This window comes from Lissotriton vulgaris, chromosome 1_1, assembly GCF_964263255.1.
Source record: "Lissotriton vulgaris chromosome 1_1, aLisVul1.2, whole genome shotgun sequence".
NCBI lineage: Eukaryota > Metazoa > Chordata > Amphibia > Caudata > Salamandridae > Lissotriton > Lissotriton vulgaris.
Genome location: NC_141685.1, coordinates 2122905744 through 2122920517, shown reverse-complemented (window position 1 = coordinate 2122920517; position 14774 = coordinate 2122905744). Strand labels below are relative to the sequence as shown.

Here is a 14774-nt window from a genome sequence, read left to right as displayed (position 1 = left end):
TGATAGATCGGCTGGTGAGACTGTTCTTTGAGACTCTATTCATGCCAGTCTGTATACTTCTGAGACACCCTGAGATTCTGAGTGGGAACGCTGTGGGGCTCGGGAGGCGGCTTCTATGGGCCTTAGACCCTCACGAGTTGTGGGTGTTGTTGGGGGGGTGGTGAGTGTGTGATGATCGGGGTGTTGGGATCCATTGGTATAGCGGGCCCTGGGTCCTCTGCTTTGGACCCGGGTCTCTCCATGCCGCGACAGATACTTCAATGTTCTATGAGGTATTGGGGTGGGGGGTGCGGGGCGAGGAGGGGTGTTGTTCTGTTGTTGGTGTTCGGGGGAGTTCGGGCCTGGGGTGGACTGGTGGGAGTTGGGGCTGGGGGGGTGGGACCACACGTGTATATTGCTGCTGAATTGATCGGATGGTGGGATGCACCGGGGTGGCGCGGAGGGTCTGGTGGAGGGAACTGCCTCGATGATGGCTGATAGTACGACAGTGTCTCCTCATAAAGCCATTCGTGTTGTGACTTGGAATGTGAGGGGGATCCTTGACAAAATCAAACGTGGGGCTGTGTTGCGCTGGGGGAAAAGGGAGGCTGTAGATGTGCTGTTGCTTCAGGAGACCCATATGTTGGGCTCCAAGGTCCTTAGTCTCCAGAGATTCGGCTTCCAGCAAGTGTATCATGCGGGCTTTGCAAGAGGCTCCCGGGGGGTCGCCAAACTGGTTCATCGCAGGGTGGCATATGTGCATGAAAAGCAATGGGTTGACCCTCAGGGCCGGTATGTTTTCATCAAGGGGTTGCTGGGTACCGAGCAGGTGGTTTTTGGTAGCGTGTATGCCCCCCCTCCTATGCAGTGGGCCCTGGCTGAGAGACTGTTTACTCTGTGGGACGAAATCCCGGATGTGCTGACTGTGGTTGGGGGTGATTGGAACGAGGTTATGGATGTGGGATCGGACCGCCAGAGACGGATGCCTATTGCGGTGGACCCCTCCCCTGTAGCTGCTCACACTAGATTGCGTGCGACGGTGGATAGCTTGGGCTGGGTTGATGTTTGGCGCCACTGCGCGTGAATTCACGTATGTGTCGGCGGTGCATGGTTCATTTTCGAGACTTGATTATTTGTTTGTGCCTGGTGCCTGTTTGAGTCGTGTAAGAGATGCCGCGATACTTCCCAGGGGTCTGTCTGATCACTCCCCGGTTGTGGCTACTGTGGACCTCCCCTCGAAGCGGCAGCCGTTTCGTTGGCGGATGTCGCCGTGGCACCTACAGCAACCCGAGTACGTGCATCACTTGCGTGAAGCGATCGATAATTATTGGAGAGATAACCTAGTGGGCGATGTGAATGCGATGGTGGTGTGGGAGGCACTGAAGCCCACAATACGGGGCGTTGATATTGCTTGGTGTGCAGCAGCACGGCGGAAGAATCGGGAGGCCATTGTGGCCGCCGCTGCCCGAGTGGAAGAGTTGGAACGGCGTGGCCAGGATGGGGCGGTGAGGACGCGATACGGCAGCTCCTGCAGGCCCAGCAATCGTACGCCTCGGTCCTCTATGACGAGGCCCGGCAGGCGTGGCTCGCCACGCGTAGTAGGATTTATCAATGGGGCGACAAGTCCTGTACGATGCTTCACAGGTTGTGCCAGGCGACATTCCAGCCTCTCACGTTGCCGGGTCTCACGGCGGAAGACGGCTCGGTAGTGACAGACCCTGACGTACTTGCTGCTAGCTTTGCCCGTTATTATGAGACACAATACGCCTCCCAGGACCACCTGGAGACAGAGGAGATCTCCGCCTATCTCGATGGCCTACTGCCACAGGCCGTCTCAGACGAAAGTAGGACTGCGCTAGACGCCCCACTCACGGCCGAGGAACTCGGGGAGGCTCTGGGACAACTAAATACGGGGAAGGCACCGGGCCCGAGCGGCAACCATTGTGAATTCTACAAAAAGTTCCACCTCCAGCTGGGGCCTCAGTTCCGGCGCGCGCTGGAGGCGGCGCGGGCCCGGGGGGAACTGCCGCCTGACTGGCGCCATGCCGAGATCGTGGTTTTCCTGAAGCCGGGCAGGGCGCCGGACAGACACGACTCATACCGGCCCATTTCTCTTTTAAATATCGAGGCCAAAATTCTGGCTAAGGCCTTGGCGAACCGACTGCTGCCCCTTATCACTGACCTGGTCCATCCTGACCAGGCCGGATTCATGCCCCATAGGGCCACTCGTCATAATATTCGGAGGGCGCAGGCGGCGGTTGACGCCATGGGCGTTCGGGATGAGCAGGCGGCGCTCCTACTGGCGGACATGGACAGGGCCTTTGACTCTGTAAGCTGGGCATACTTGTTTACCCTGTTGACCCGCCTTAATCTCGGCCCAGTGTTCCTGTCGTACTTGCGGTTACTATACACTAACGTCACGGCCTCCGTCCGAGTGGCCGGAGCCACCTCCGGGCACTTTCGAATTGGTCGGGGCACTCGGCAGGGTTGCCCATTGTCCCCATACCTGTTCGCTCTTGCAATGGAGCCCCTGGCATCCCGAGTACGGGCGGACGCTCAGCTGCGCGGATTTGTCTGGAATGATGACCTCACAGATAGGATCGCGCTGTATGCGGACGATGTCCTCTTCTTTCTCACCGACCTGCAACGCTCGGGTCCCCGGGTTCTGGAGGTCATGCGTGTCTTTGGCGAGATCTCTGGCCTTCGCCTCAACCTTAATAAGTCGTTCCTGTGGGTACTGGGCGGCGGAGTTGTGGCTGACCCCTGGGCTGAGGGACTGTGGGTGGCAACGGATGGTCTGAAGTATCTAGGCATATTCCTGTCGGAGTCGCGAGTCATGGCTTGGGCTCGCGGCGTCCTGCCAGTGTGGGATCGGGTCCAGGCTGATGTCAAGACTTGGTCCAGGATGCCCCTCACCATCTTTGGCCGATCGGCCATCTTTAAAATGGTGGCGCTTCCGCGTCTCCTATATCAACTTCAGAATTTCCCGTACCCTATCGGCCAACAGTGGTTTCGCCAAGTTAATTCTGTACTGGGTCGTTTCCTATGGGCTGGCGGTGCGGCCAGAGTGGCGTTGAAAACTTGCTTCCTGTCTACCTATTGTGGTGGCCTGGCTACCTCAGACCTCCTCTCCTACTACCAGGCCTCCCAACTGCTTATTCTTAATGACTGGTGGTACAGTGATAGGGGGGACCCGGCGTATGCCCTAGAACGGTCGCTAATGGGTGATCATACACTCCACACCATTCTGTATTCGGCTCGCTTGCGCCGCACTTTGCCGTCGGTTACCAGGGTGGTCTTTGCTGTGTGGAGGCAGGCCCTGCGCCGCATGGGCTGGTGGGGCAAGTTAACGGCCGAGACGCCGCTCTGGCACAACGGTTTGCTCCCGGAGCTGGCGGCCTTGTCCGGTTTTGAGGGCTGGGAAGCCATAGGTATCACGCTACTGGGCCAGGTCATGTCCGGCGCTACCCTTAAATCGTTCGAGGAGCTCCGCACTGAGTTCCAGATGCCTCAGTCCCAGTTTTTCCGATACTTGCAGTTGCGCCATGCTCTTACCCCGAGCATTGCTAACCTAGACTCCCTACCGGAGTTCAGCCCGGTTGAGGCAAAAGTGTTTATGGGGGATCTGGGGGACAGAAAGGTTTCCCGGATATACCAGACGCTGGTCATTCATTGCTCCTCTAGCCTACACTCTCTTCGGGCGGCATGGGAGGTGGACGTTGGCCCTCTCGATGAGGACGATTGGAGGGAGGCGCTTGAATCCCCACGTGGGACCGCCATTGCTGTCCGGCTCCGACTCATCCAATTTAAATACTTGCATCGGGCCTATTATACTCGTGAACGATTGTGGAGAGCTGGGTTGATAGCTTCCCCGGAATGTTTGCGCTGTGGGGCGGTGCCTGGGTCCCTGATGCATACTGTGTGGTCGTGTGGTCGGTTGTCTAGTTTCTGGAGGGGTGTGTGGAGTTGTCTGTCCGAGGTCCTGGGCTGGGACCTTCCCCGCACCCATCGGCTGGGATTGTTGCACATCATGGATGGCATTGGTGGGAACATTTATAAGCGCCATCTGCTGCTCTTGGGGCTTGTTGTTGCCAAGCGGGACCTGGCCCGGGCATGGAAAGCGGTGAGGGCCCCCCCCTGTCTGCGTGGAAAGCTGGGCTGGACTATTTCATGGGCCTGGAAAGGCCGATCTTTGAGGCGAGGGGCTGCCCGCGCAAACACTACAAAATTTGGAAGCGATGGGCAGACTACCGGGGTCTGTCATTGGATCCCCCAGCGGAGCGAGAGGAGGACATTTGATGGCAGAGACAGTGCTGGCCCGAAGCTGTAACGCCCCGGGTGCGCTACACCTATACTCGTTATTGTATTGCTGTATGTACGCGTGTGGTCGGGAGGTAGGGGGGGGAGTTTGGGGAGTTGGGGGGTCGGGTAGGGGATAGAGGGGGTTAGAGGGAATTTTTATACTGAGCCTATTCTTAAGATCTGCTAGAACATTTGCTGCCTATGTGATTTACTGAACCGAAACTGTCGTGGTGATCTCTGGTCTTGGGGGTGCCACGTTTCTATTGCTCATTTGCTCAATAAAATTGGTTGTGAAAAAAAAAATAAGGTTGAAAACATAATACAGGACACCACCACGTACCTACCTTTACCCAACGATCCAACCAACGAATTCCAGATAGTCTTAGATACCATTCTCATGAATGCTCTTGAAATGAAATGGATCGACTCGAAAACCAAATACTACCTGTACACCAAGTTTCCACGTAGACCCAAGCTCTACATGGTACCGAAAATCCATAAATCTCTCACAGACCCCCCCTTGAGACCTATAGTCTCGGGGTGCGGCTCAATCCACGATTCCTTAGGCCGCTATTTGGCAATAGTCCAATCAGGAATCACACACATACAGGATACCACACATCTCCTTAACATTCTTAGAGAAATTACCATTCCCACAGACAAACAGATTTGGCTGTGCACAGTTGATGTCATCGCACGATACACCTCCATCCCACACAGCGAAGGGATGGAGGCTATAGAATGGGCGCTTTTGAGAGCAGATACACCACGAGCCAACCAAATTTTCCTCATGGAAATTCTACATTTTTGTCTGTTCCACAGCTATTTCAACTGGCAGGGCCGCTACTTCCTTCAGTTCAATGGCTCTTCAATGGGCTTTTCGGGAGCCCCCAGCTACGCGAACATCTTTATGATGAAGTTCGAACAAGAAAACATACTCTCACAACCCCAATGGAACACTCACCTGCTCGCCTTTAAGCGATATATTGATGACATTCTCATCATATGGCAAGGCACACTCCAGGATCTTGAACTCAACACTATCAACCCTCGCATTCAATTCACACATCACATTGCAAGACAACAAATTCCATTTCTAGATGTTCTGATTAAGGTGACTGATGGACACATCGTGACCTCTATTTTTACCAAACCCACTGACCGGAATAACGCTCTAGCTTATCACAGCTTTCACCCATGGTCATTGAAAAGGCATCTTCCATACTCTCAGTTTCTTCGATTTAAACGAATCAACTCCGATCAAACCACTGGCATGCAGATTGAGATGTCTTCAAAGAAAGATACAAACAACGAGGCTATCCTGAAACTGTTCTTGATCAGGCAGCCAATCGAGCTTCAAATGTTACTCGCGAGTCACTCTTAGAGAAGAAAACCGCGCCAAATTCTTCCCCTAGGGAAGTTTTTGTATCAACCTACTCCACTCAATCCAAACAAATCAAATCCATCATCTTGAATCGATGGTCCTTACTACAATCTGAACCTGATTTTGGGGGCATGTTCAGTGCCCAACCACTTTTCGCTTACAAAAGGGCGAATAATTTAATGGAAATCTTGAATACTAAACCTTCCCAACCCAAGGTCCAACACAAAGGTTTACTTAAATGCATGAATTGTTCTAATTGCAATAATGCAATTACAGGAAAAACCATGAATCATCCCAGATCAGGTAAACCCATCACTCTGGCATACACAGCAACCTGCAACATCAATTTTGTTGTGTACTATATAAAATGTCCTTGTGACCTCTTTTATGTAGGTAAAACTGAGCGAAGTTTGCGTACAAGAATCACAGAACACAAGAGCAGAATACGTACACAGAATGCAAACTCTCCACTGGCTCAACATTGGCTTACTCATAGACACAACATAGCCCAATTAAAATTTGGCATCCTGCAGGTCATTGAACCTAACCCTGAACGTTATCGCGCACAAACACTCTCACAGCGAGAATCGCATTGGATTTGGTATTTACAAACCTTGACTCCTATAGGGTTAAATGATAAATTTGAATTAGCATGTTTTATGTAAGAGTTTATACCTTGGGCCAATTACTGATTCTTGCACTTGTTTGTTATATTGCCTTTTTCTATCATCATTATGCAGATTGTGCACACGTTGAGTGGCAGCATTGTATAGTTGTTTTTTTTACATTGCTTTTGTATAACAACGTTCTTTAATATTTTGTCATTACTACGTAGTGACCAAATTCTCATTAATGTATATTCTGGACCTACCCTGAAGTGCATCTTTTAAATTATTATAGTAATCAACACTGTTATCACCACCCTCTCGGCCACTTTACTATGTACTGTCTAGTAAACCTTTCGCCTCTAGTCTCAAGATGGCGCACACGTATGCAGTCCTCTTTCTATTACCACGCTCTCCTTCATAGCCGAGCACTTCCCCTTACGCACTTGCTTCACTCGCCGCAACCACTGAACAGCTTGTCGTGCACACGTGAATCCTTTATCGGTAAGACTTTCACCATACTCCCGCCGCAGCAGGTTAACCATGTCTTTACGAGACCACAGATCACTCATTGCCCTTTTTCCTTCACAGGGACGCTTCCTATACGCGATACGGTCACACTCCGATTTACGCCTACGGGTGAGCAGATATATTTACTTCTCTCTTTCGTACCCTTCTCAATTCTAGACCACCCTCGTATGACCTCCGTACTCATTTTTTCCATTAGCTCTTTTGACGTATCATCGTGTAGAGTCATTGACTCACACCATCCTCATCCCACGATCCCAGCAAGATATGTAAGCTCTCATCTTTCGCACTACCTCACGGTTCTTTCACTTCCCTCACGACTTTGTGCACGAAGCAACGCATGTCTGTTTTTTTCTCACTGAGCCTTTTTCACGTAATCCATAGGCCTCTCAGTTCACCTTTTCTCAGCCACTCGTGGTGACATGGGTCTTTACTTTTGGTCTTTTCGCATCTATTTTCAATCCTTTTAGTGCTGATTATCACACGAGTTCTTGTTCTCTTAGCATGATGTGCTATATATAGTTCTGACAATAATGTTTATTAATTCACAAAATTATCGTTTTGTAGATTCCCCTGACGAAGGACACATTGTTATGCCCGAAATGCATTGGGACGCATAAACAAACATTGTTGCTGAAGTTCTGTAATTTGTGATTATACAACATCTTTACAAGAATACTTATTAAATATCCATCGAGCAACAAACTACCAATGGCACCTGCGAAGTCTTTTTGAATTGTTATAATTGCAGGTTTATTATGTTGAATTGGAACCTTTTATGACTAACACAGTATAATTGTTTGAAGATCCACCATTTACACTCGTTTGAGTGAACGGGAAGTTTTGATCTAGACATTCATAAGCCTTGCCGATCACAACTAAATCAGCATATTGAATAGAGTCAGAATCAGGCGTGTTGGAATGCTAGGAGAATATCTGGTATACATTTGCAATGGCACCTGTGGTAAGGGTAACCATTGTATTCAAGAACACCTGTCAGGCTACAACAAACCTATTTGAAGAGTCTTCATAAAAACAGGTTTACTTACCCTATGTTACTTCCTTAGAATGGAGTACAGGAACTCCTGAATTAGCTGAAATCCAAAGACATTCAGCCACCAGAGAATTAAATTAATCAGCGAAAACACAGTCTTCAAATGCTCCATTACTTGGCACTCCAAGTAGAACCAGTTTGGATCAATGAGGAAAACTCTAACTGCAGCCTTTTAAATCTTAAAAAAGTTTCACTGAAGTACTCAGAGGTGAGCAAAATAGGTCAGATGCATAGGATCTAGCCAACGCAGATAAAAGGGACTGGCGGCAGAAGTATGTTCTCCTTTCCTCTCAAAAGGTCTTCAGCTGGTTGGCTAAGTTTTGGTTCCCATAGGAGCACACTGCACATTTGAAAGTCTGAATGAAGGGCAAGAGGTCTTATCAATCTTCTTGTTACATGCAAGGGACAAATCATGAACTGGATGAAATGAGGCATACATAAGATGTCCCTAGCAACAATGTTAAGTTGTTGGCAGCTTTCATTTTAAATTGTAGGGAAAATAAATAAAGCTCCAAAAGTGATTGAGCTTAGCCATAGCAGAAACTAACAAAAGGTACCAGATATGTTTCTCTGGAGAGACTGGAAGACAACCTGTATGTATTATTTCACTAAACAAGGGCAGTTTAGTGATGCAATTGGTAAAAAAATTTACTTGAACGCTTGTCTTGGATGCAGACTTTTTCAATTGCATGAAACACTGAATGGGTTCATGTAAAATTCTCATAAATGTACCACTGTACATCAATTTAAGAGCCATCTGCCAATTCCATAGCACAAAACTGCAACTTCTTTTGTACACTTAAAAATAAAAAAACTTTTTACCTGGAGAGTTTATCGAACATGTTGACAAGCTTCATTGCTTCATATTCTTTTTGTTCTTCTGTCATTTCGTCCATGGGATTGGGCATTGGTTCTTCCAGATGTCCAGTAATGAGATTGATGCTACAGAAAAGCAAACACTGTCTTAATGAATGAAATAATAACATTTCTATCTAGTTTTTATCACTTGAATTAGAGTACTGAATGTGCATGGAAACAGGGCGACCAATAATTTCGAAGTTTGTCTTCCGAGTGCTTCAGGAGCTACGTTTTTGACATGTGTAGCTTCCTTTACTGTTGGATCTCTTTCATACTATAGTTTACCTTTAAATTTCACCATTTTAAATAACTCACTATCATCATGAGTGACTGTGGTAAAATCTTGTAAAATCAACCGAGATGTCATCAGTAAATGGTATCAGTGTTGTCATGAAAAAGGTTATGAGTGTATCGGGGCACAAGTTCAAGTTTGCACAGCTAAGGAAACTGGGGAATATCAGTGGTTTTAAGATGTTGCCTTGTAACTATGTAGTAAAGTTTATTTGTTGATTAATTAAAATCATTACAAACAAGAAGAGGCGAAAGAAAAAAAAAAAAGGAAATATATATATATATATCAACACATGTCCAGATTCCCAAAGGTGAAGTGGACCACATGGAAGCCTCTTTTGGAGAACACAAAGTTTTAATTATTGGCAGCTTGCTCGTATCATCAAACCTGGCGCAGCCCCAGAATGTTCGTGGCCAAACGCGTTTCGGGATCACCATATCCCTTCTTCAATGGCACTCAGTGAAAGCAAGTGGTCTCGCCGTATTTTTCAATGCAACGCTCACCCCAGTACGGGGGCGTGGCCGTAACAACGGCATGCTGGGCGTTGTAGTCCAATATGATTCCCAAGTGGGTGCGAGTTCATTTGCCTGTAAACACAATGTTTCCCCAGTGGGTAGAGGATGCCTCCAGCCTCTCTGGCACGCAGCTTTGCAGTTGCCAACTGTGTTTGCGTGGGCGCTTACTGGGATATCGCCCACGCAGCTTCCCTCCATGTGCAAAGCCCTGAATGGAGCTGCAGGTCCGCTTGTGAATGCGGGGGGTCCTCTTCGCGACCGGGACGGCCGCTAACATCAACACATGTCCAGATTCCCAAAGGTGAAGTGGACCACATGGAAGCCTCTTTTGGAGAACACGAAGTTTTAATTATTGGCAGCTTGCTCGTATCATCAAACCTGGCGCAGCCCCAGAATGTTCGTGGCCAAACGCATTTCGGGATCACCATATCCCTTCTTAAATGGCACTCAGTGAAAGCAAGTGGTCTCGCCGTATTTTTCAATGCAACGCTCACCCCAGTACGGGGGCGTGGCCGTAACAACGGCATGCTGGGCGTTGTAGTCCAATATGATTCCCAAGTGGGTGCGAGTTCATTTGCCTGTAAACACAATGTTTCCCCAGTGGGTAGAGGATGCCTCCAGGAAATATATATATATATATATATATATATATATATATATTACGCTCGACTTTCAAAAAATCCAACAGAAAGAGGCAGCACTCGCGGACCAAGGTCAAGCCAGGGTTTAATTAGAGGGAAAAAAGAAAGCACAGACGCGTTTCGGCGTTAGCCTTCGTCAGTGTGTCATTCGTCCACATCCAACAGTCCATGTTATAAACAAACACATACACCATAAGCATTGTCATAGACCTAGGACTACACCCCTTACGCCACTGTGGGCGCCATCTTGGAATGGTGTTTTCCCTGAGGGGTCTTTACAGATTTAAACATGAAATAATCATGGTTAAGATAAAGCCGTGGATCGGCTGGTGTCCTATGCTACATATGTACATTGCTCGGGTAATCACATTCGTGCATAAAGAACAGAGAGAAGTCACAAAAATCATCAGGCACATGCAAGGAAAAAACGAAAAGCATTATTATCATCTGTCCTATATCATCCAATGAACCAATATTCCATCATATTTCATCATGGTTCCTAAATAATACTATTTACAGGATGTTTAACAAGAGAACATACTTCTCGATAGATAGAGTTCGCAAAGGAAAGAAGTATTTACACTATTTACAGAAATGAGGTTGGACTAGATATAACCACGTACATATACAATAGGATATCACCTTGCTCATGTATAGTGTATATGTATATTCGTTAGAAATTGAGTATCCAAGGGTGCATTAGCACATCCATGGTAGTCCATCCTCATTATCGTCGGGGGACAAAAGTATATAGGTATCATTATATACATATTCGTACAGGTAGGGTATACACAGTGTACAGAAATTCATAAGTAAGGTTCATAGATCTCATAATTGGAGCAATGTCGACAGAGTTTAGTAAGAAATGTCCTGCTGGTCTACAAGGTTCACATGTACATTCTCCCATGGAGCACACCTGTTCTAGTTGGAAGTTCATTACAGTGTATAGGGCTTCTTATGGGAATGGACACTCAGCAGATACTATGTTGTTACTTGCCCAAGTGATATGCTAGTTCCTCCCCGCTGTTGAGCCCACCAGGTTTTTCGTGGATAGATCGATTATGTATCTGGACTCTAATCTGCGGAGTCGCCTCAGCCTATCACCTCCTCTTACATTCGGGGGGACCATGTCCAATCCGAAGAATCGGAGTAGCTTGCGATCTTTGCTGTGCTCCTCTGCAAAATGTCGGGCGACCGGATATGAGATGTCAACTTTCTCGATCGCCCGTTGGTGCTCCAGGATCCTCAGCTTGAGTTCCTTGATCGTACTGCCTATGTAGCGTAAGCCACACGGGCAGACCAAGCAATACACCACAAACTGGGAACTACATGTAATGAAGTGCTTGATAGGCACTTTCTTCCCGGTGTCTGGTATATCAAATGATAGCACCCGTTTGCTTCCACTGCAGGCCTTGCAGTGGCCACAGGGGAAGAAGCCCGCCATCCGCTTCAGGGAGTTCGCTTTTGGTGTTGGTTTTTTAAGATGGCTTGAGACAAGCATATTACTGAGTGACCTAGCCTTGCTAAATGTGATTAAGGGGTAAGCAGGTAGGTCATCTGCAAGAACGCTGTCGGTTCTTAAGATGTTCCAATTCTTCATTAGCATTGCTTTTAGATCCCCCGCTCCTTTTGAATAAGGAGTGATGAGTCTAAATTTACCTTCACTTTTGTTAGAGTTTCTGTTCCTTCCGGTTATGGGAGTATCACTAGCCAACAGTTGCGATCTCTGCAACTTCCTTACTTTTGTAAGGGTCTTAGTAAGTAAGGTAGTGCCGTAACCCCTCATGGAAAATCGTTCTAGACACTCCGAGGCAGCCACCTCGAAATCAGAATCCTTGGAGCAGTTCCTACGGATCCTCAATAGCTCTCCGTAGGGAATGCTGTTCTTGAGTGGGGTGGGATGGCTACTGCTGGCAAAGAGTGTAGAATTGCCAGCAGTGTCCTTTCTATGCAAGGTGGTGTGCAATTGATTATCCTCAATGTACACTCTCAGATCCAAGTACTCCGCTCTCACCGGACTTACCGAACCCGAGAAGTGTAGATTGAGGTCATTGTTGTTGAGGATCCTGATGAATTCCTCTGCCGAATCCATCCCCCCATCCCAGACAATGAACAGGTCGTCAATGTAACGATACCAGCTTTTAACCTGCCCTGTCTCCGTCCCTGCCGTGCAGCTCCTGGGTACCTGCTCCTCCCACCAGCCAACGAAGAGGTTCGCATAGCTGGGGGCAAAGCAGGTACCCATCGCCGTCCCAGATATATATACACACAGAACACTAATTTTAACAACCTCGGAAAGATCCACCAAACATAGGATAATTATTGACGATTTTAACAATATGATAAAAACCTTCTGTAATAAAAGAATAAAGTACATTATGCTTACGGCATCCAAACTAAGGTGCCTTATGCTAGCAACAAATACTATACTTGCAACATCAAAACTAAAGTGACTTATGCTAGCAGCAGGTATCCATTTTAAAACCCTATGCCTCGCATTCAAGGTCTTGAAAACTACCTCGACACCTATGCTGAGCCCTCTTAACAGCATACTCACCCTGTCGTGCCCTCCGTTCGGAGGGCCAAAACTTGGCAGTCGTCCCCCGTTTCAAGCTGGCCCGAATGGGCGGTCGCTCCTTCCGGCACCTCACAGCCAGGCTCTGGAATGCTCTACCTTCTCAAATTCGCGGGCTTAACGACCTGCTGTCGTTCAGAAAGGCCATAAAAACCCACCTTTTCTGCTAATTTTCTAGGTGTTTAAACCCTGATCACCATCCGCTGCTGCCTACTCTCCTTCTTTCTGTAAACGCCGGGACGCCCCTTTGCTGGGGCAGCCGTGCGCTATATAAGTTCCCATAACATTAACATTTGCCATTATCAATTCGCAGACAAAAACAAAGTGCAATGTGCATTCAATACCAAAGGTAGTTTTGCAAATATTATACTTATAACATCAAAGCTAAAGTGACTTATACTAGCAGCAAGCATTATAGTTGCAACGATTTGCCATTAACAGTTAACAGACAAAAACAAAGTGCAATGTGCATTCAATACCAAGGGTAGTTTGCTGATAATTCTAACAGTTTGATAAAAACGTTCCACAACAAAGAAATAAAGTGCATTATACTTATGGCATCCAAACTAAGGTGCCTTTTGCTAGCAGCAAATATTATGTTACAACACTGTTACCACTTGTTAGTAAGAGTAAATACCTTTACAATTAATTAAAAATGTTTTATACTAAACCTAAGTTCCCACACCCTAAGCTAGTATCACAGTTTTCTTCATAGAGCCTATAACCAAACGGCCAAAACAAAGTGTATTGTACATTCTGTGCAAAAAAAACCCAAATTCTAACAAGAGAATTAATGTGACATGTGCGATGCTTTAAAATAGAATCCACAATTATAGGGTAATTCTCAATACTAACAGATTATAAATTACCTAAAAACAGTCTCCCTAAAAAAAATGTAATAACCTTATAGCCAAACCAGTTCTATCTAAGTACTTTTTAGAACGGGAATTCATTTGCTTATAGTGTCTACTTTATGGAATTTATTTTCTGCAATGATGATAAACTTAACTAAGAGATGAATACGTTTAATGTCAACCCCTCTTAGACAGGCAATAATTGCATTCCTACATGTTTTAACTCCCAATTCGTTAAAAATCGGTTTGAGGATAGACTTCCGCACCTATGACAAGATTGGGCATAGAGTTACAATGTGCAATAAGGTTTCTTCACTCAGCCCACAGAGCCTACAGATAAGCGTTGGCCATTTGTTCTCCCATTTTGGAGTTCGGTCTTTAGTCGGATATCTCCCAAACCTTAGGTGCATACATTTATTCTTGATCAAAGGTCTTAGGTGATATAACAGATAAGGTTGGGGTGACAACTTGTTAAGAGTGTTGGCTATTGTCCATAAGTGATTTATTCCCCTTAATTCCGCCTTATCTGTTATAGAAGACAGTAAAGCAGCCTTTTGATTAATTACTCTCTTAAAGGCTATTTTACTCTTCACTTCATCTTCTAATTTTGAACATTCAAAATTGCATAGACATTCGTTTAAGTAAGACTGCCAAATCCTCCAGTATTCACCTTTCGAGATCTCGAGCCAGCACAGCTTTGCTAATGATCCCTCCTCTGCCCGAAGTAATGATAATAAGGACTTTAAAAATGTAGATTGTCGGGCTAATAACTTGTTCTTTAAACCAAATTCAAGTCTTATATTGGCACGACTAAGGAATCCTAAAAACCGATTTATATGTCCTTACTTCTATATCGTCGAGCAGTTTCGCATCTTTGCCCCGAAAGATGATGGAACAATAGTCCAAGGATGGAATTAATTTTGCTCTCATCACCCTCATTAGATGTTCATAATTAGGGCATGATAGTTTATCCCTCAATTTTCTAAAGGCAAATGCGAGAGAGGTGCCCCTAGCTTCGAGATTATTAAAATGCTGCCTAAATGTCATACCGTCATCAAATGTAATTCCCAGATATTTATATGATTTAACATTTTCAATAACCAAACCGTTAATATTCCATTCTTTTATTCTTGGTTTGCCTTTTCCCATTGTCATTGTTTTTTTTATATTAATTGTTAAACCATTTT

The 14774-nt window shown here is 46.3% G+C and overlaps 1 protein-coding gene across 4 annotated transcripts in view; it reads right to left on the bottom strand.

Moving 5' to 3' along the window:
- The window catches only part of RIC8B (RIC8 guanine nucleotide exchange factor B), a 477183-nt gene that overhangs the window by 34109 nt on the left and 428300 nt on the right, over positions 1-14774 (bottom strand). For all 4 annotated transcript variants that reach the window (XM_086921785.1, XM_086921794.1, XM_086921812.1 and 1 more), the window contains one exon: positions 8675-8794. In XM_086921785.1, the coding sequence (XP_086777911.1) occupies positions 8675-8794 (120 nt within the window). The remainder of the gene's footprint in view (positions 1-8674; positions 8795-14774) is intronic.